Source organism: Numida meleagris, chromosome 17 (assembly GCF_002078875.1).
Source record: "Numida meleagris isolate 19003 breed g44 Domestic line chromosome 17, NumMel1.0, whole genome shotgun sequence".
Taxonomy (NCBI): domain Eukaryota; kingdom Metazoa; phylum Chordata; class Aves; order Galliformes; family Numididae; genus Numida; species Numida meleagris.
Genome location: NC_034425.1, coordinates 4,069,079 through 4,089,621, shown reverse-complemented (window position 1 = coordinate 4,089,621; position 20,543 = coordinate 4,069,079). Strand labels below are relative to the sequence as shown.

At 56.4% G+C, this 20,543-nt stretch overlaps 3 protein-coding genes across 4 annotated transcripts; all 3 read right to left on the bottom strand.

Annotated features, from left to right (window-relative positions):
- On the bottom strand, positions 1,716-10,469 carry TRIM47 (tripartite motif containing 47). Its single transcript, XM_021415209.1, has 6 exons — positions 9,199-10,469; positions 7,674-7,769; positions 7,331-7,561; positions 6,619-6,814; positions 6,023-6,097; positions 1,716-4,960 (listed from the first exon to the last, which is right to left on the bottom strand). The coding sequence occupies exons 1-6, from the start codon at positions 10,366-10,368 to the stop codon at positions 4,335-4,337; spliced, it is 2,394 nt and encodes a 797-aa protein (XP_021270884.1). The 5' UTR covers positions 10,369-10,469; the 3' UTR covers positions 1,716-4,334.
- Positions 10,619-14,676, bottom strand: TRIM65 (tripartite motif containing 65). Of its 2 annotated transcripts, XM_021415214.1 has the most exons (7): positions 14,550-14,676; positions 13,458-14,437; positions 13,094-13,189; positions 12,788-13,021; positions 12,490-12,670; positions 12,179-12,262; positions 10,619-11,506 (listed from the first exon to the last, which is right to left on the bottom strand). In XM_021415214.1, the coding sequence occupies exons 2-7, from the start codon at positions 13,893-13,895 to the stop codon at positions 10,944-10,946; spliced, it is 1,596 nt and encodes a 531-aa protein (XP_021270889.1). In that variant the 5' UTR covers positions 13,896-14,437; positions 14,550-14,676; the 3' UTR covers positions 10,619-10,943. The 2 variants fall into 2 exon arrangements, with proteins under 2 accessions (XP_021270889.1, XP_021270888.1); XM_021415213.1 differs by lacking the exon at positions 14,550-14,676 and having other exon boundaries at positions 13,458-14,489.
- Positions 15,531-20,451, bottom strand: MRPL38 (mitochondrial ribosomal protein L38). Its single transcript, XM_021415215.1, has 9 exons — positions 20,292-20,451; positions 19,907-20,086; positions 18,988-19,116; positions 18,701-18,909; positions 18,296-18,368; positions 17,578-17,623; positions 17,074-17,232; positions 16,539-16,675; positions 15,531-16,198 (listed from the first exon to the last, which is right to left on the bottom strand). Exons 1-9 carry the CDS (start codon positions 20,356-20,358, stop codon positions 16,062-16,064), a joined length of 1,137 nt encoding a protein of 378 aa, XP_021270890.1. The 5' UTR covers positions 20,359-20,451; the 3' UTR covers positions 15,531-16,061.

Below are 20,543 nucleotides of genomic sequence, written 5' to 3'. Positions count from 1 at the left end.
GCCATTTTGGGGGGGGTTGGGGGGGAGGTAACTGTTTGAGGGATGTTTTCACCCCTCCTTCTGCCCAGAGTCATGTCTCACTGCTTCACTCACCTCCCCTGCAATTAATATCAGTATTAATTACTGAGCTAAAGCCAGCTGCTGGGATTGCGCTAACTTTTCGCTGCATAATCCAAAGAGCCAGTCTCCTTTTTGGGAAAACCTATTTACCGACCCATTAATCACCCGATTACGCGGCCCTCTGACCATATATAATAAAATGATTTAAGTTATTTGCAGCCTGCGTGACTTGGCAGTGCTTTCCCCAGCTTCCTATTTTAGATGACACCACAGTGCCCACAAAGAAAGCATGGGGAGTTTGCCCAGTGCCCTGACTGCCTCCAAATTCCCTTTTTTTCCCTTTCAAAATGTTATATTTCACTGCGGTTTGCACGTTCTTTTCAGCGCTCAGAATAAAAATCCCATGAATTTGGTGGCACTACGCACAAACTGAGGCTTAACCCCTTTAACAGCAAAGGTTCTCCCTCTGTTTCCAGGCTTTTAAAATTCATGCTCAATGCCCATTTTGTGTTTCAGACACCTGAGCCCAATATTGGGTGTGCACCGTGCTGTGGGTTCCTACAATTACCCCTGTAGGGGTTAAACTGGAGGGACCAAAAAGACACCCAATAGACAAGACAGAAATCTGCCTCTTCTTGTGGACGAGAGAAAATCTGGGAATAGGAAAATATCTGTGGTGTTGGCACAGCTGTAGTTTGGGTATAACCCACCGCCTCCAACTGGAAATAACTCTTAAAACAATAACAACGCTTGCATAACTTTGTTAAAAATAAAACCACTGCAAAATTAATCAAATGTTTTGAGGAACTCATATCAATAAGCAGCATAATGCATGAACAGGTATTAAGAGCCGATATTAGCCTAACTTACATATTTTTATGTGGATTTGAGCTTTCCCTGAAGGGTTTGCAGCCCAGCCCCAGCTCAGTGCCTGCAAATCCCCAGGGGCAGCGGGGAAATAGAAAAGCTACATAATGGAAACCAGATTTAAATAAACTCAGTGACATAATCTGTACAGTTCTTGGCAAGAAAAGCACAAGTTTGTGCCTTTCATATCCGCTTTTTTAATAAGTTGTAAGCTTCCCTTTTAAGAAATGCTTATAACAAACAGTCCCGATTCCTCTCCTATTAAAGTCAGCAGCACACATCCACACAGCTTCCCCCAGAGCTCCCAGCCACTTCTCATGAGCTAATGCTTGCCCGATAATGTTCTTCTCATAGCTCCAGCTGACATTTGGTATTAAGAAACTCAGCCCTCATTTTAAGAAGCGCTGGCGTGCACGGGAAGCCCCAGAACTCCTTGTTTCATGGAAATGTATACAGATGAAAACGCTAAGGAAAAAATGTCTAATCTGTTCAACTTTGTTATTTCCAAGTCAAGGACAGAAGGAGAAGAGAGGCAGAGAGAACTGAGACAATTCATTGTTTTGAACTGCCCAGGACTGACAATATTGCTGTTGGATTCCAGGATTCTTCCGCTCCTTTTGTAGTCAAGCAATAAAAAAAAACGTGTGCTTGGCACAAACCCTGCAGACACGCTTGGAAAATAAAATCTCTGTTATTTTCTGCCGGATGTACAGGACACAGAAAAAATAAGCAAAGGATAATGGGACAACTGTAGTGGTTTGGTATTTAAAGGAAAGACAACCCACAGCTATGTTGGTGTAACATTTAATGGCAAATCATAAGTCTCTATCACCATTATATTATTCTGTTACAGTTTCTTCACACACTGTAAGAGATTCTATAATAACTGTATATTTAAAAAATCTAATTAAAAAGAGGAACACTCTGTGACAGCAAAAAATAACTCGAAGGAGCACGGAAAGGCTGTTTAAATTGCAAAGTGCTATCTATCTAAACTCACCACGCATGGTGCTCGCAGCAAAAAAAATCAGAGGTCCAAGGCCGGCATAGTGCACATTTCCCAATCATTCCAGTTTACACCCCAAATTATTGGCAACACAGAGCAAACTCTGATCCAACACCTGGGGGTGGGAGCCCCCATCTTATGTTGGTCAGGATTTGCTTTATGCTTTAAACCACCAGCACCTCCAGCCTGGATATGAAGCAGCAGGAAGGAGAGGGTTTGTAACACATATATAGGAGCCCTCCCGACCCCTCTGTGAGCTGCACATCAGCACCCAGCTATGGGGCAGGAGGAATCGAGCGATGCTCTCACTGCGAGAAGCAGCAGAAGCAAAGCCCAGGCTCCCGGTGCTGCTCCCCTGGGGCTGCAGGGATGGAAAAGGAAAAGCACAGGATCCCAACGAACCAGCTGAAAGCTGCAAGGAGCAGAATCTTGCAGCTTCAGTTTGGGCAAAGTGGGGAAGGGAGGGATCGCGGCTGGAGCGCTCCGTTCCCCCAGGGAGCCATCCATCCGCCCACGGCCGAACAAAACGGGGCAAAGAACCAGATCCGCTCTGTTTACTCTGGCAAAACTCCTTGCAGCGAACGGTAGGATTTTTGCCTGAATAAATGACACTTGGGGCCCAGACACAGCCCACATGCCAGATCTCTTCCCACAGACGTGTAGTGCAGATCAGGGTTACCTTCCTCTTCCTCCCAGCACATCGCTGCTGCACGTCTCCAGGCTTCTTATCTGGCAAGGCACTGCTGACACTGAGTCCTCTGCTGCTAACCACGCAGCCCCGATGCTTGCACTGTGTCACTTCCACTGCCTCGTGCAGAGGCTGTTTTGCAGGAGGCTGGCACGAGTGAAACAAAGCATTTCCGAGGTAGGAACTCAGGACACAGGGAGTGAATTCCCCTCTGGGCAGTGTTCCCCCTGGCCATGGTGATTTCATCCAGAGATGTAGCACTGGAAGTCCTACTCCCCTTTTCTTCAGGAGGAGCAGAGGAGTAGGAGCGGTTTCGGGCACATCCCAGTGGATGTGTACTAATACTCCTGTCCTGCCCTGGGGTCAGATTGCTGCATTCAGTTCCCTCAGCTCCATTTGAGGGCTGAAAGCAGCAGCTGTTTGCTGGGGACTGGCACCTCTGTGGGCAAAGTACACCCACTCACCGGCAACAGGAGCTCTCCGAGCCGCAGTGTTTATGTAAACGTGGCTATAGCTCTAACCGTCTTGGCTTTACGCCTGCCTGTTTTTCACATTGGTTTTTTTTCCCTTGGCTCCCTTTGAATAGATCACTATGACTTCCAGCTTATCCTCTGGGGAATACATATATATATATTTTGTATATTTAGCTCAACGGGCCGTTTTTCCACCCCTGTTGACCGCTGGTGCGTCATCACTGACTCATTCACGCCAGCAAAGAAACCTGCCCCATACCTTTTTCTCTTTAGGTCTCTATTACCCAGCATTACGATTCTGTAAAGCGAGCCTTGGGAGGTAGGTAGCAAACTAAGCCCAGGAAAAATAAACTCAGAGGAAGGCAGGGTGGGCTGAGACAGGAGCCGCACTGTGCCGCCTCTGCAGCGTGGTCAGGGCAGAGCTGGAAAAGCTCCTATAGGGCACGTGAATGGGCACTGTGCCAGAAGCCTCCACCTTTCCCAGATGGGATACGGGCTTGAGAGCAGTTGTTGTTAATTATTACTCGTTCCTGGTGTTTTAAGGGATTTAATGATTGACTTCTATCGATGCGCCTAAGAAATGCCGCCTGCCCCTGGGACATACTTGTGGCACCTCGTTGTTGTTTGGAAGGCTCTCTAAGCTACAGGGTGCATTTACAGCTCAGGTGTGCCCAGGGTGCTTGAAGAACTGGGAGCTTAACAGTGTCAAAATCCCCTAAAATAGCAGGGTCATCAAAAACGTGAGGGGAAATTTGACCGTAAGGCTTCTGCCAGCAATTCCCAAAGAACGTGCCTACTACAAGCACATCCTCAGAACTGCTCTGTGCTCCGAGTGATGCTGGCGTTCCTCAGCAAGTCTCTTCCTTCTCCCAGCAGCGATGTTTGGACGCGGTGCGGAAGAGCCCAAGGCTCCAGCACATGTAGGAGGGAGCACGGCTTTTCCACAGCGTGCCAAACACGAGGGATGCAGAGATCCCCACTTCTTGTTTGTGGCACTGATGGGCATCGAGAGGCTTTGGACACGGGTTAGCGCTGGGATGCGGGTTGGCAGTGGGACTCCAGGTGACAGTCAGTCAGGTTGACGCTCAGCGATCTTGAAGGCCTCTTCCAACCCATGGTGCAGCTGCAGTTCTGGAAAGTGCTTCGCCAAGAGGGGCTGCACCGCAACCCCCGATGTACGGAGGGAAGCCATGATGTGTGCGCTGCAGGAAGGGCTCCGCTGGGCCTTCTCCTGGGGCAGTTACCTGCGCTTCAGCACTGAAACACAATCCTTCTTCAGCGGCCCGATCTGCAGGTGGGCATCGACGCTCTCCAGGAAGAAGGCCGGTTTCAGCTTGAAGGAGAACAGAGCGGCAAACTGCTGGTTGATCTTGTGCTGGAAAGGGTCCGACTGGGCCTTCCCGAAAGAGCAGGCCTTGAGCTGCTTCAGGCAGGTCATCTTGGAGTCCTTGACACCATAGAAGGTCAAAGCCTTCTCCGAATACTCCAAGAAGACCCCGATCGTGTGGAAAAACGGCTGCTGGATGACAGACTCTAAGCCGCCGAACCAGGCGGCGTAGTTCTGCCCGTTCCATTGCAGGCAGCAGGACCACGTGTTGCGGCCCAGGCGGCTGTGGTCGTAGGTGTCCTGCGGGTTGAAGACCTCGGCGATGACGCCGATGCTGACCCAGCCATCGATGAGCTCCACCTCCCAGTAGTAGTTGCCCCGGTTCATGAGGTTCACGCCCAGCACTTGCTCGCAGTTGATGAAACGGGTCGGGCTCTCCGGGTAGGGGATGGGGCAGAGCACCCGCTTGGCTCCCTTGGTGCCAAAGAGCTGGATGAACTTGTCAGCCGTGTCGCTGTCCAGGTCGATGATGAAGGCAACTGTGTGGGGCAGGGAGAAGACAGGAGGATGAGGAGAGAGGAAATTCCCTCAGCCCCCCCTGCTCCAGCACTCAGCAATTCCCATGCTCTTTTTTGACTCCCATTGGCTCAGCTTCTGCAGCATCCTTAAGCCTTCGCCCTGTCCTCTTCCTTTTAAATCACAGAATCACAGAATGGCTCAGGTTGGAGAGGGCCTTAAAGGTCATCCTCCATCCATCTCATCCTTAAAGGACCCCTCCAGCTCAGGCTGCCTGGAGACCATCCACAGCCTCAGGCACCACCAGGGATGGGGCACTCGCAGCTCTGGGCAGTGCCATGGCCTCACTTCCCTCTGAGTAAAGAATTTCTTGCTAACATCTAACCCAAATCTCTTCTCTTTTAGATTAAAGCCATTCCCCATTGTCCTATTGCCATTAGACAGTGTAAAAACCCCATGGCTGATTTCAGCTGTTGAGGATAAGGGTGCTCAAAGCTGTGGCACTCCCATACACAGATGAAAACAGGTCACTGGGCAGAGGGGAGAGCAGGTGGGCTGCAAAATGAGCTCAGCCGTGTTATCAGACATCAGGGAACCCACCTGACAGAGCAGCGGTAGGAACATCCCATGTGAAAGCAGGCGGTAGGCAACCAGAGAGGCCAAGAAGACAGGAGAGCTTTGTCTCCCTTCCTCTCCAGCTCCAGGGAGGCTCTCTCATCTCCTGCCTCATTTTAGACCTTCCTCTTCTTGCACAGCCCCCGAATTACCCCTCTGCATCACGCAACTGATGCTGACCAGTGTCCGACCCAAAGCAGATGCACCAACCCTGATCTAATTTAGCACAGGATCCAATTTGCTGGAAGGCAGCAGAAATTATATGGTGTGCTCACAGCCCCTTGGCAGCTGCTTTGGCAGAACCACAGGCTGGGGAAAAAAATCACCTAAATAGATTATGGCCGTTGTCAGGAAAGCGAGGAGACTTCCCCGTTAGCTGAGCAATATTTCCTCTGGCACGCAGCAGTGGGGCCAGTGGGACAGAGGATGGACCATAGCAACAACTGTCAAAGCAAAACCCCAGCGCTTACATTTCAGGAAGTAATCACGGCTCTCCAGGCAGGCGGGATTGTTCGACTTGTCTGGAAATTGAGACTTGGTCATCGCTGGGAAAAAAACAGAGACAGAAAGGTTTGTCACAGCAAAAGTGCTGCCACCAACCAAGGCACTCCTGAAGCATCAGCCCTGCGGCCCCATTGGCATTCAGGAAAATGAGGGACAGGAGGGAGCTCAGCCTAAACGAGAGCACAGGAGGGAGCATCCTGGACCTCCAGCCGCTGTGGTTTCTAACCTTGCAGCTCTGGGAGCCCGCAGCCTGTCCGATGAAGGGGGCTGTCTGTCCTGGGAAGGAACAGTCCCCTTTCACGGCGCTTTGGCCACTTGCCCCCTCCCACAGGGCTGTGCCTAGCTCTCAAGCTGTTTGTTGCCTCTCAAGTCTTTGGTCTCCGTGGAAAAATTCATAAAACCTCAAGGAGGAGGCGTTAGCACAGACAGTGATTGTGTAACCAAGCCCGGGAGTGGGGCCAGCACCTCCAGGAACCCCCAACCCCACAGGCATCTCCCGGCCCCGCCAGGAGGATGCACACTTGGGCTCCCCACATGGGCATGGGGCCAGGTGGGCACAGACCTTCCTCCATCTTCGGGAAGCTCATCCCATCCACTCCTTTCCCCTGCAAACAGTCCCACTGGCTTTTGCAGGCGGCTGACAGCGCATCCTTGACGGCGCAGACGGCTTGGGAGCACTTGGTGAAGTTGAGCTCGTTCTGGAAGCTCGGAGCCGGAGAGAGGTTGTCTTCCATGGCTATTTTTAAGGCTTGAAACTCCTGAGCCAAAAAGACAGAGTTTCAGGAGGTTTCAAACAAGCCGAAGCTGCCTCTTGTTCCGCAACCCCACCCAGCCCCGGAGGATTTGGGAACTGGCAGCTCGCAGGACTTGGCCCCAAAGCAGCCTTGCAGAAGGGAGGAGAGCGGCCACGTGTCCCTGGCTCCTTCTCCTCGCTCTCTTTCAAACCCAGGCTCAGGCCATGCCCATCTGAAGAGCAGCGTCTCCTCCTCAAAACATCGAGGAATACTGCATGGGGCAGTGGGGTACCCCAACCCCAAGCCTAGGTACTGAGCCTGGGCTGCAGTCCTGGCCACGGTGGAGGTGGGGGTAATGGAGGACAAAGTTCTAGCAGCCCAGCCCAGCCCAGTCCTGCAGCAATGGGAGACGAGAGGATGCTGCAAACAGGAGGGAGACTCCAGAGCCTCACATTCCCCCAGCGCCCAGCTCTGCGTGATGCGGGGCCAAACCCAACAGACATCACCTGCTCCTTCTCCGCCCCCGTGCCCACCACACACCTGGAGGAAGTAGATGGTGTCGGTGCTGGGAACGTTCTCCAGGTTCTGCTTGCCCTGGGCCAGCTTGGCTCGCCTCTCCTCCTTCCAGCGGAGGTCGGCTTCGGCCTCCCCCAGCATGGAGCGCTCACTGTCCTCAATGAAGGCGGCCACCTCCTTCTGGAAGGTGGCCAGCAGCTCGGAGGCTTCTGCAAAGAGCTTCTCGACCCGCTCCTTCTCCTTGCTGGCAACACCCTGAGCGCGAGGAGAGAGGAGTCAGCATCACCGCGAGCAGGGGAGGGGGGTACCCAGGTCCCTCCCAGCTCCCAGCAGTGCCCCGTTAATGGAGCGCGGCCGTTCCAGGCACCTTAATGAGCTCCACCATCTTCCTGGTCTGTGCGATGGTGACGGCCAGCTCCTCCAGCTCATTGTCCACACTGCTGAGGAATTTGGCTTGCTGGGCCTGCAGGCACAAAGGACGAGTGCTGAGCTCCACATCCATGGGAAGCAGAGCACAATGATAAACCCAGCCCAGCTGCAGCCCCCTCCCCCCCAACCATGGCTTTGCTATTGGGTGCGTAGGAATCACAAGTTATTTTCCCCATTTCCTCAACGTGCAATCCTCTAAACCCACCCAACCTGCAAACATCCCTTCTTCTACACGCTCAGCAAGGTCCCCATGCTGTAAAAAGCTAACTGGTTCCAGTACGGAAACTCAGCACTGCATTCCCGGGACATTTCTTGTAAGAGCAAAGCGAAACAACTCAGGAGCACGAGGTGCTGCTGGGATGCAAAGGAAGCACTGTTCAAGCATGGTGCTTCCTGATGGCTATTGTTAGCCTCAGCCTGCTGCTTGCCATGGGGACAGGCCCCTTGGGAGCCCCTTGGGAGCCAGGGGAGCATCACATCTGTTACTGGGCCGGTTTCCTCCAGTGCTCAGCCCGGGCAGAGGGAAGAGCAGCTTTCCCAGTCCCTCCTTCCCACCCCGCAGACAGCAGTGACACTGAGCAATGCCTGCTGAGAAGCGACAGCTTTCTATTTCAAGGGCCCTATGACTAATAGAAGGGTTTCCCCGTGGCCCCAAGAGCCCACGAAGGAGCTGGAGCCAGCCTGGGGCTGCTGCTGGGTGTCTGCATGCCCTCCTGGGAAAGGGGTCACCGCCGAGGTCCCTGATGGCCCCACACTGAGACAGGGATGCCCCCACGCCGCCAGTTTGGCAGCTCCATCTCCCCGCGCCCAGAACCACGGGGAGGTTCGTGGGTGCGAACCTGGGAGGTGACTCAGCTGCATCTGGGAATGGGAGTGACGGAAAAAATCCCCGCTGCCAAAAGGAGCAACACAAAGGGCTCATGGAGCGGGAGAGGCGGGAGGGCAGCGAGCCAGGGCAAGGAGAAAAACCGCCTTGATGGAGCTGTGAGAACGAGACGGGGAAGGCAGGCACCCCACAGGGGCGGGGATCCCTTGATGGCTGCAGCCCCAAACCCATGCAGAGTGCAGGACTGAGTGTAGTGCCCCAGTGATGGGGCAGTGGTGCAGCACCCTATGCAAGCAGCCCACGTGCTGGGGTGAGGTCCCACGTGGGGATGGGGTGCAACCCCCACCCCAATAACACAGCACTCTGCTTTATTCCCCTGACATGCAGCCACCACGGTGCAGCACCTGAGCGTGGGGGGGTCCCAGGTGCCCTCACCCCCAGCCCCAAACCCATAGGGACTGCAAGGTCCCATCCATCCCCCCCACGCCCCTTCCCCACCGCACGCACGGGGCACCGTGCCACCCCTGTGCTGGGCTGAGCTCCTCCACGGGGTCGGGTTCCCCACGCAGGCCCACGATTACACCCCTCGACCCCCTCCGCCGGGGGGTGGGCCGCCCACCCTTCGCCCCCCACGCACCTCCTTGAGCTCTCGCTCCTTCTCGAGGGGCACCACGTCGTGGCCGCGGTGCTCGTGGGCGCGGCAGCGGGCGCACACGCAGGTCTGCTCGGCCCGGCAGAAGCCGTCGAGGGGCTGCAGGTGCCGCGGGCACAGCCCTTCTTCCAAGCGCCGCAACGGGGCTACGAGGCGGTGCGAGCGGAACGCGGGGGAGCGGCGGTGGGGCTCCAGGTGGGCCCCGCAGAAGGACGCCAGGCACACCAGGCACGAGCGGGCCGCCGCCGCCCGACTCCCCTCGGGGCACACATCGCACAGCACCGCCGCAGCCCCCTCCTCCAGCTCCGCTTCTCCCTCCGGCTCCTCTTCGGCTCCCGGTGCCATCCCGGAGGGCGAGGACCCGGCTCCGGTGGGTCTCGTTCCGCTGAACCCCGCGCTATCGGGGGGGGATCCGGCCCCGGGCTGGGGGGATGGGATAGCCGGGGGGGACCCCGCGCCGTCGGGGGATGTCGCGGCCCCGGCGGCCCCCAGCAGCGGCAGCACCTCGCACAGGGCGCGGTTCTTGCTGAGCCGCAGAGCCGCCGGGAAGGGCTCCTGGCAGAGCGGGCAGCGTGCCGCCCCGCCCGCCGCCCCGTCGGGGGGGCCCGTCCTCCCGCGGAGCTTCCCCAGGCAGCCCTGGCAGAAGTTATGGCCGCACGGCACCGTCACCGGGTCCTTCAGCAGATCCAAGCAGATGGGGCAACCGAAAGGACCGTCGGGCAAACCCGGCACGGCCAACGCCAACCGCAGAGCCGCGGCGGTGGCGGCGGACGGGACCGGCGGGGCTCTCCCGGGCGCACCCTCCATCCCTGCGCGCCCCGACCCAGCGGCCCCACGGGCGGGATGGGGCGGGAGGACACCGCGCCCCGCCCGCCCGCTCCGCCCTTTGCCGCCTGGAGGGGGGGGCTCGGGGCCGCCCGCTGCCCCCGCGGGGATCCGGGAGCCGCGCCGTGGGGTCCGCGCTCTCCCCGCTGCGAGTGGGTGCCCTGTGTCTGTGTCACTGTGTCCCATGGGCCGAAAGGGCCCCGTCCGTCCACCGCATCCATCCCAAGGCAAAACCAATCTGTCCACCGAAAAGGGGATCTTCTCCTTCCAAGCCTTTTTTTTTTTTTCCCCCAAAGGGAACAAGTGGGCCTGATCCTCCCCCCTGCACATCACCAGCACCTTTGAGGCCGGTGCCCAGTTTCACCCGCTCACTCCTCACCATCGTCCCCGGGGACGAGAAGCTTCAAAAGCTTCGAGGTTTTATTCTGGGTTAAATCGACCTTGGGGCAGAGATGTAGGAAACCACATTTCCTTTTCTCAGCGCTGCCGCTAATAGAGCCCTGGCTATTTCTGCTGCTGGACATGGACGCAGGAACAGGGACACCCAGCTCAGCCCCGCCAGCACCGAGGTCCCACCAGCAAGAAATCAGAACTTTATTGAGGAAAGCGGCTTCCTCCAGTGAGAAACGTGGTGCCCCAAAAAGCGGCTCTGCCACCTCTGAAAGCAGCGAGGGGGGAGGGCTGGGAGCACAGGACCTGCCTGCAGCCCCCACACCTTCCTCCGGGCTCCTCAAACTCCAGTTCTCCCCAGGGCAAAAGGAAAAAAGGAACCACATCCCCGCATCCCACCCGCATGGGTGTGCACCCCCCATAAGCCCCCACGCTCAGCAATGGGGGTCTTCGTCCCCACGGCGAGAGCATCACCGTTAGCTGTGCGCTGTGCGTCTCTTTCCCTACCCGACGTGTCACGGCTCCTGCTCTTCTTCGGGGCCCCCGCAGTCCCTGTGGCACAAGGTGACGGTGCGGCCCTCGCACAGCCAGAACACGGGGTACAGCGGCTCCGTGAAGACGGCGTGGAAGGAGTGGATGAGCTGCACCCCCTCCCCGAGGCCGTAGAAGGAGAGCAGCCCGTGGTCATAATCCAGGCAGACCCCCAGCTCGGTGTAGAGGCGCTGCTGGATTTTCTCCTCCTGTCCCTTGTGCCGGGCTAGGTAGCCGTCCTCCCGCACCTGCAGCCCCCACGAGCCGCCGTCCAGCCCGATGTTGAACTTGTGGCCGCGCGGCTGGTGCCGGGAGAGCCCACCGTACGTCACCCCCAGCACGACGGAGTGGTTGGAGATGGTCACCTCCCAGTAGTGGCGGCCCTGCCCGTAGCTCTGAGCGCACAGCACCTGCCAGGGCTCGAAGCGGCGGCCGCGCTCCTGCCAACCAGCGGCAGCACTGGGGCCGTGCTTGGCTCTGCGCTGAGCCCACGACAGCTCCAGGTACTTGTTGGCCGTGTCGAGATCGAAGGTGAGGTTTCGGTGTTCTGGGGACAGCAATGACACGGGGACGCTTCATCCCATCTCAAAGCCCCAGGCTTGTGGCAGCCCCCCGGCAGCAGCACGCTTGCCCCCAAAACGGATGGGTTTGAGGAGGAAATGTGGGATGGTGGGGATTTACTCCCGGAGTGACCTGGTCCCACTGGCTATTCTGGGCTCATGTCTGCTGCTAATAAATGATGGTGTTTTTCTTTCCTATTAATAACACTGAGAACAGTTTGCAGGGCTCGGTGGAAGAAATCTTTATAGGTCCTGTACACACCGATGGCCTTGCTGGGAAAAGTGACCTGACCAAAGTGCCCTAAATACTATCCGTCCCTGTTTTTATTTTCTTTTCAGCAGGGAGGAGATGGGAAAGGGAACATTTAGGAAACGGTCCCTAAGGAACGGGAAGGGGTTGGGGGCTGAGTGCGGGGCGGGCGGGCTCTGGATCAGCCCTGCACATCCCTCCGGGTGCTGGCACTGCCCGCCCTGGGAAAGTGCAGCATCCAAATATGGGGCGTTGGGAAGGGTGGGGATGGGCTGAGAGTTAGGGCGTGATCTGCAGGGGCTGACCCCATGCCAGGCGCTGTGGGAAAGCCACCCCTGGTGCTGCTGCCCCCTAAGGAGCCCCTCCCCAGCCCCACAGCATCCCCCCCCTCACCCCCCCTGCTCCTCACCCTTCAGCAGCTCGGCGCGCAGCCGGCACTTGGGGACAGGGGTGGACACCACCTTCACCGCCGTCTCCTCGGGCTGCACCGGGTCTGTGGGTGATGGGGACAGGCATGGAGGGTGATGTCACCCCACCGCTCGGGGCATGGAGGAGGAGGGAACCCGCTGGGTGCACGCTTGGGAGCGGGCAACGAGGAGGGGACACGCAGGAGCCACCCAGGCCCTCCTGTACCCCGATAACTGTCCCCATCCCATCTGTCCCAGTACATTGACAGCAGCCATGGTGAGGTGGAGCCTTTCAGGGCGGCCTGAATCTCACCTGGGGCAATGGGGTCGGGGGCTTCGGGGGCGCTGGGGCCCAGCGAGGCGGGCAGCTCCTCCAGCAGCAGCCTGCAGGTATTGGTGAGGATCTCGCTCATGGGTTCCACCACGACGGCCGCGTTGAACTCCACCAGCGGTGGCACCTCCACGCTCTGCGGGGCCAGGAGCTGCGGGAACTCCTGCAGATGGACACACGGATATCTGGGGAGGAGCAGCAGCCCCAAAGCCTGCATGGGCAGGCCTAAAATGCCCATTTTCCATCCTTACGGGTGGGATTCAGGGCATACTGGTGGTACCTCGAGGAAGGCCTGGTGGTCAGTGCAGTCCAGCAGGTGCCGTGCCCGGTCCCGGTGCTGGCCTAAGGCCTCCAGATGATCCTTCAGTGTGTTCTGATCCTTTTCTATGCGTCCCAGAGCCGCCAGCTCCTCCTGATCCACCTTGGCCACCATCTGCTCCTGGAACTTGGCCAGCGCTTCCTCCAGGTGGGTGAATTTGCTCAGGATTGCAGCTCGGAGCCTCTCGGAGGAGTCCTGCAGGGAGGGAAGACCGTAAGGTCCAAAGTGCTCCCACCCAGCCTAGCCCTGGGGTGGCTTCGGCCTCACCTTGATGCTCCGTGTCCGCTCCTCCAGCCCCTGCAGCGCCTGCTCCATTCTCTCTGCTTCCCGCTGGGCTTCTTCCAGGGACCTTTCCAGCATAGCCTGCAGAGGGAGGCACCTCGTGCTGCAGCCCCTTGGCCCCCAGGACCAGGCTGGGAGCGGGGAGGCTGCATCCCTTTTGCTGCTTTCACAGCCACTTCCTCTAAACCGGAGGGATCACAAACATGACAGCGTTTACCCCGCACGGCGGGGGTTCTCCTTGCACTGCAGCTCCATTTGCTTTCAGGGGTGCCCCCAGGCCCTGCAGAGGGTAGCACGCAGAGCCCCCACCTCCCCGCAGGCGCCGTGCCCCCCGCCCTGCGTTCCCCACCTGCTTCCTGGAGCGCTCGTCCTCGAACAGAGCCCTCTGGTGCCGCTGGCACTGCCGCACGCTGCAGACGCAGCAGATGCAGCGCTGCTCGTCCTCGCAGTACAGCTCCAGCGGGCACCCGTGCAGCGGGCACAGCCCGACGTGGGCCACCTCGCAGCCCTCTGCCCGCACCCTGCCTGCCCGCACCAGCTCCACCACTTCGTTCAGCGTCACGTTCTTCTTCAGCTCCAGGTTGCGCTCGCAGTTGTAGCGGCACTCGGGGCACGCGTAGCCCCGCTTGGCCCCATTGGCCGCCTGCTCCTGTTTGTTCCTGTGGTTGTCAATGCAGCCCTCGCAGAAGTTGTGCCCGCAGGGTAAGGTGACGGGCACCCTGAAGAGCTCCAGGCAGATGGAGCACTGCAGTTTTTCCCCCAGCTTCTGCGAGACGGGAGAGGCCATGCTGGGCTGGGGATGGGGGAAAGGAGCAGGAAGATGGGAAGAGGCCTGCAGAGCAGGAAGAGATGCATGACGCCAAGCACAGAGGCGGGTCAGGGCTCCGAGCCAGGAGTACCCTTAAAGCGACACCCAGTGGGTGCAGCTGTGCCCCAGGCAGATTGCAGCAGGGTGCAGGAAATGCTGCACTGACAGCACGGTGCAAGAGGCTAACGGGGTTCAGAGCAAGGCACGTGATTGTGAATGCGTATCCATGGATACATTGTTCTGCGTGATTTGATTTCACTCTTGGTTGTTTATCATTGCTCTATGGGGGAGCATCCTCACCTCTCCCACAGCATCTGGCAGCCTGGGGTGCTCAGAGCAGCTGTTTGTCCCCTCTCTCTGCAGCGACAAGGGCTGCGACACAGCCAGCAGCCAGCACAACCTCGCATCTTCCCATTTTATGCAGCTCCTGCTGTTCTCATGTACCCAGGCACCGCTGCTTGCAGAGCAAGGCGGGCACTGCCAGCCTGCTCCTTGCCACGTTTCAGTGCTCATCAGCAGGGCTGTGCATGGAAACACAAGAAAACAGGCAGCCAGGCAATCAGCCCTCGCTCAGACAGCAGCTGGAGCCCGCTGCCTGGAGGGACTGCACTGCCCTGCACCACTCCCCCTCACCTTATCTTCACGCAGTTCACTTGCTGAGGTTAAAGCTCCCAACCTCTCGGTCCACGCCTTATCTGCTTACCCTTGCAGACACGTTATCACTGCACACACACTACCGGCCTGCAAAACATTTGCAGGCTGGAGTTAATCTGCAACAGATCTGTAACCTCCTCGTGTGCTGTGGCTTTGGGCTCGTCTGCTGCAGCCAGGGCTTGCAGGAGGGCCAAGCACCTTCGTGTACCATGGGGCAAGCTCACACCAGCCCTGAGCAAGGCGACTTGAGGTCTGTCACAATTTGCTGCACGTCACAGCATAGCTTCAGCCCCCAAAACATTTACTTTGGCTGAATGTGCAAGTTCTGATCAACTACTAAAAGCTCAGAGGAGCAGAACATGGCATTTTCTGCCTGGAATTGCACGACACATGCACTGCCATTGCAGTCACCCCGGCAGCTAATTCATCCCTGCTGGAACCAGGCTGGAACACCCCTCAGAGCAGCAGCAGAGCACCCTGCTGGTAATGGTGCTGAGCAATGGCAGCAGGTAGGCATTTCCACACAAGCTCCTTGGCTGGCTGCAGGGTCTTAGGAGTCCTAGGCCCTTAGGTGCCTGGGGAGTTATTTAAAACATGAAAATGAGGGTTGCTGCAAAGCAGAGCAGAAAGCACAGGCTGCAGCAGTGCCAGTGCCTACCCCAGCCCTGCCAGCTCTGTCTGTGATCCATCCATCCACATCAGGCACACATTGTGCAGGGAGCAAGAGGAAGGAGACTGATGTTCATGTGCTTCAGCAGCTGTTAGGAGAACCCAGCTCCACAAATGCTGACCTTGAACATTTTCATCATTTGTGCAGTTGTGCTCTTCCTTCCTTACACTGCTCAAGAGAAGAAGGAGATCTAGAAGAGCTGTGCGTCTCCACTGATCCCCGCTGAGCTCCCCCAGCTCTGCACCAGCTGGCTGGTATACCAAGCTCTTCCCAATAAAGACAAGTCAGCATCACCAGCATCACTCAGTGTATTTAATCTGATTCATCTCTTTAAAAGGACCACAGAAGTGAAAGCTGGCACGGCCCTGAACTGCAGCACAGATAAGGGAGGGAGACCCAGGTTGGCCTGGTTTGTTTGTTTCATTAGCAGGTGAAAGGAGAATGGTGATTCTTCCAGAGAAGCAAGGCAGGGCACCTCTGGTGGACTCTGCTCTGCTGCCACCACTCATCAGCTCTGCTACAGAACCAGCAGCAGGATTTCAGCCTGGGCATGGATTAGTTTTCGTCGATGAACGTGCTCTGAAATAGCCTTTTTCCCCACACAGCTGCCAACACTGAATGCCTGTTGCCCTCAGCTGCACGCTTTCCAGCAGGGCCAGCAAAGTGGAATTCAGAGCCAAGCTGAGATTTTGTTGTCTCTCCCTCTAGAGCTGCAGAACGCTCCCGACTGCGCAGCTGGGTGAAGGCAGGGAAGCCCAGCAGCCCCATCTGCTGGGCCTGTGCTGCAACGGACACCAGAGCAAAAGGAGGACACCAGCGCCCTAGTAAATGCCATAGGTGGGCTCCTCGGTGTCTCGGTATCTGTCCAGGTACCTCAGAGGTTGCTGGCGTGGGAATTTTAACTGTGGAGGATGGTAGACGGGCGGCCGCACGAATTCAAACACAGGCTCTCTCATATCTGCAAGGGGACAACGCAGAACGTCAGCAAGACTGCTTAGATCCAAACCCCATCCCCTCCCCACATGTGCAGGAGACCAGGGCTGGTCAAGCACACTCTGGTGAAGGCCTCCTCGATGTTATTTTAAAATGCTTACAGACTGCTGTCAGTCTGGTGGAAGATGGCTCAATAAACACCAGGTTTGTGCTGTAAGAGATCTCAGACAAGTGCCTCGATGACAGCCAGGACCAAGCAAGAGCTTACAGCCACAGCTCGCTCACTGAGGCTGTGTACGACACACGGGGGCACATCCCAACCCACGAGTGCCCCCCCCCCCCCCCCCAAACAGTGCATTTCTTACTGAGAAGCTGGTGGAAGACCCGAGTAACGGAGCTGTCCCACTGGCACTGGAAAAACGCCAGCCCTGCTGGGGTCATGTCATCCTCGTGCTTTCTGTAGAAGTCAAACGTGCTAAAGGTTCGCATCTTGAGGCTGTAGCTGGAAACAAGACACGAGCACAAGAGCTGAGGTGAACCCTTCTTTCCTGCAGCACCCTGCTAGGCAACAACTTCCCCATGTCATCCCAGAGTCTACAGAATAGAAGTGCAAAAGGCAGTCACCAAAAGAACATCTCCCAGCTTCTCGGGCTCTGCACACTGCTTTTGTGCAGAGGCAAGGCAAATCACTTTCTTAACAGCCTGCTTCACAGTAACAGGACCCCACAGTGCAGGGCTGGGACTGCGGCTTCAGGCAACACACAGACTCAAAGCAGCCCGAACATCCCCACAGACTGGAAGGAATTACTCTGCTACAGCAGTACTAGGCTCGTCGTAATAGCAAGCAACAGCTGCTAAGCCAAAGGAAGCGTGAAACTGCCCAGTGAAAGCCTGAGTTACCACGGCATGGGCCGGACATCCTCGCTGAAATCTATGGGGCGGTCTTGCTTGAAGAGCAGGAAGATGAAGCGATGGTAGCCGGTTCCCACGGCAGGGAAGGGGGGCAAGTAATGGCACATCTCCTTGCCCGACTTGATGTCGTTGCCTGGGATGTTTGTCCTGAACACAAAGAAATTTATTTCACTAAATATCCAGTCATTTCTCTCCATTGTAACCAGTAGTTTCATACAGGATTGCGGGTCACTCTAGACTATACTTGAATTTGACTTATGCGCTGTTTGACACATAAACAAATAGTAGAAGATGATTTCACTGGAAGAATAATCAAACTCAAGGATTCGAATGCCAAGCAGTAGCAACATTTGGAGCTACTGTATCTTCAGCAGGACCAAAACCACGCGGGTAAAGAAGCTAATGGCAAGAAAAGCAGGGAAAGCCATGGAACTCTCTTAAGAAAAGCCTACTCCCAACCTGCACCCTGTAGCAATAACATGCAATACTCACACCAGCCAGTGGAGGTACTCCGAGTCAGTGTCTCTCAAATGTCCATCTGTAAATGAACACAAAGGAGAAGTGGGCCTTAGTGACAACTCAGTGTGTGCATCAACCACAAAATGGGAATGACCAGAACCTACTCAAAGGGAGGGGGCAGCTCAAAACCTCCCAGTGTTCTTTTCATAGCAGAAAAATAATTCATTATAGGACCGAGCTCAAAACAAGGAGCAAGGAACTTCTTAGATGTCACTCCAAGATGATACTGGGTCAGACGCTTCACTTCATTGTGCCTTGGCTTCCCAGGGTGAACAGGACCAGCTGTTCCCGGGCAGACTGCCAAGCAAGAGGAGGGCTTGGAGGTAAACAAATGACCAGAGTCAGGAAACTGCTCACTCTACACTCTGACATAAGTCATGTTGCATCACTGCCCCATCTCTCGACTGCTAGATTTTGGGATGCTACAATATCTCCTGTGTAAGCAATCCACTGAAGTAAGAAACACTCACAGTTCTGCAAATATCCACTTACTGTCTCACAAGTGACAGAAACACTCTTAGAAAACACAGCTGCCCTCAAAGTAGAGAAATTCTAGCTCCCTTTCCAGATATAGCCTTTGAAGATGTTTTCTGTACCTGGAGCTTAGGGGACAGTCCCTACTTAGCAGGCATCACACCTCTGCTTGCAGCCAAAGGAAAAGGGAAACCAAAAGCAGAGTGAAACAACTCACCTGGATTTGTGAGCAACAAAGTCCAGAGAGAGCCTTTATCAGCCTCATAAGACACTTCAGGGGGATTGGAAGCCTAAATAAAAAAAGACAATGGAAATCACTTGAACAACTTCCACTGAGATCAGGTCTAACTGTAATGCAAAGAAGGTGAATTTGTCGTGGGCATGGTCATGCCACAGAGTAACACAGTTCCATCCAGAGAGCCCCAGGAGGGATAACAGCCTGCCAAGGGGCAATGACCCTGTTGCAAACTTCTGTCCTTATCACATCCAAGAAACATATTTGTTTCACCAGAGAGGAAATAATTCTGTAAGAGGAAGTTCCCAGAACAGACAATGCCAATCAGAGGAACCTGACAAAAAGACAGAGCCTTCCCATGGGAAGCTCTTGACAGCCCTGACACACCTCCGATGGAGTCACCATGTTCCCGTAGTAGACTGGCACCAGGTGCTCATCTTCCTGGTTGTATCCCACCCTCAAGCTAACCCAGGGGGTGAAGGTGGCCCCCTGGAACAAGTCACGAAATATCCCATAGTGCTCTGCCAGGCGCTGCTTGTGGAAAGGGCCGCTGGTCTTCTCCCACTCTGCTCTGACCTCATCGAGAGGGATCAGTGCTGTGGAGAGAGAGAGAAACGCTGCAGGAGCTGCTGGGGAGAGGGAACAGCCAGGGTAGGGGTTGGTGGGACACCCACCAGTCCGGAGCCGAGCTGCTCTCTCCATCTCAGTGTTCTGCTGGTTCTGCTTCAGGATTCTTTTCCTTTCCTTGAGTTCCCTCACCCGCAGCCCCTTATCGCGCGGCAGGCTGATGTCAGTCTTCGGCTCTTTAGAGAGGAGTAATAAAGTCACACATGAAAAATCTGGATGCTCCCCCCAAAACACAAGCTGCAAAAGGTTTAGACAGTGTGGGAAAGAGATGCAGACCTCCAGCCATCAGCTACTTGATTCCACCACCTCCATATTTCTGCTCTCTCCTCCCCAATCTCGCTGTATCCCCAGATCCAGGAGTTTGCCAGCTGGCAAGCAGGTCTGGCCCTGGGGCTGCTCAGCACACAAACCAAACTGCAGGTGGTCTAAAAGGTCTGTTTTCAGGAATTTCTTAGATATTGTAAGGGCTTTGCAAAATTCCCTCTTTACTCCATTCTATGTCTTTCGGAAGGTCCTGGCCAGCCCCTCTCCTAGGAAACGGTTGTCAGACTTTTTATGTGGTCTGATAACGATAGCACAAGGGGAATTGCTTTTAAATTAACAGAGGGAAGATTTAGATGAGATGCAAGGAGGAAATTCTTTATCCAGAGGGCAGTGAGGCCCTGGTGCTGCCCAGAGCTGTGGGTGCCCCATCCCTGGAGGTGCCTGAGGCTGTGGATGGGTGCTGGTAGGGGACGTCCAGCCCACAGCAGGGGGTGGTGCTGGGGATGCCGTGAGGTCCCTTCCAACCCAAACTACTCCGTGATCCCATGACCTTTCCAAAAACGTCTATGCTCTGTAAAAAGACCAACCTTGTGCCAAAACATTTCACCAGATGTTTACAGACCAAGCCTTAGAGCAAAGCTACGGCAACATCAGCCAGCAGCCCCGACCTTCAGGGTCAGGGCCCGGCCCTTCCCGCGGTACCTGGCTCGGGGTTCGTGTACTGCCGGTACGTCTTCCACCACCGCGGCTTCCTGCTCTCCTTCTCCGCCAGCTTGAAGTACCGAGTGAAACTACGGTATTTTTCCAGCGCTTCCAAGTTGCTGACGTCGATATCCTCGTTCGGCATCGGGCCCAGCGGGGCCGCCCGTTTGCAGAGAGCAGCTGGAAACGGAGAGAGCCTTCACTTCGAGACAAGAGCACGGAATGAGCCGCGCGGCACCCGAGGCGGAGCGAGGAGCAGAAAGGCCGTAGGCTCCCCCGCCTCCCGGACCTGCCTCCCATCGGGCCAGCCCGAGAACTGCCCCACCACATAACCCCAGGCAGCCTCCCGCAGGGATCCCGGGCCCCAGCCCCGGCCCTATCTCACCCGCGGTGCCGAAGGGCCGCCCGCTCCAGGCGGCCCGCAGCGCCGCGCTTAGCAAGGGCGCCGCCATGACGCGCGCCGCCCCAGCAGAAGGCCCCTGTTGCCATAGCAACGGGGGCTGCGCGGCGCAAGTCCTGTCTTGAAAGGCCCCCGCTGCCGTAGCAACGGGGCTGCCCCGCGCAGCGCCTGCCTAGAAAGGCCCCAGCCGCCATCGCGATGGGGCTGCCCCGCACACGGCCTGTCTAGAAATGTCCC

Coding starts and splice junctions, on each gene's coding strand:
- TRIM65 (XM_021415214.1), bottom strand. CDS start 13,895: ATGGCCTCTCCCGTCTCGCAGAAGCTGGGGGAAAAACTGCAGTGCTCC. Junction 12,263..12,489: donor CCCCGACCCCATTGCCCCAG/GTGAGATTCAGG, acceptor CATCACCCACAG/ACCCGGTGCAGCCCGAGGAG. Junction 11,507..12,178: donor GCGCGCCGAGCTGCTGAAGG/GTGAGGAGCAGG, acceptor TGCTGTCCCCAG/AACACCGAAACCTCACCTTC.
- TRIM47 (XM_021415209.1), bottom strand. CDS start 10,368: ATGTGCAGGGGGGAGGATCAGGCCCACTTGTTCCCTTTGGGGGAAAAA. Junction 7,562..7,673: donor AGATGGTGGAGCTCATTAAG/GTGCCTGGAACG, acceptor CCTCGCGCTCAG/GGTGTTGCCAGCAAGGAGAA. Junction 6,098..6,618: donor CTTCCCGAAGATGGAGGAAG/GTCTGTGCCCAC, acceptor TTTTTTTCCCAG/CGATGACCAAGTCTCAATTT.
- MRPL38 (XM_021415215.1), bottom strand. CDS start 20,358: ATGGCGGCGCCCTTGCTAAGCGCGGCGCTGCGGGCCGCCTGGAGCGGG. Junction 18,910..18,987: donor AGCAGCTCGGCTCCGGACTG/GTGGGTGTCCCA, acceptor CTCTCTCCACAG/CACTGATCCCTCTCGATGAG. Junction 17,233..17,577: donor GAGTACCTCCACTGGCTGGT/GTGAGTATTGCA, acceptor CTTTGTGTTCAG/GACAAACATCCCAGGCAACG.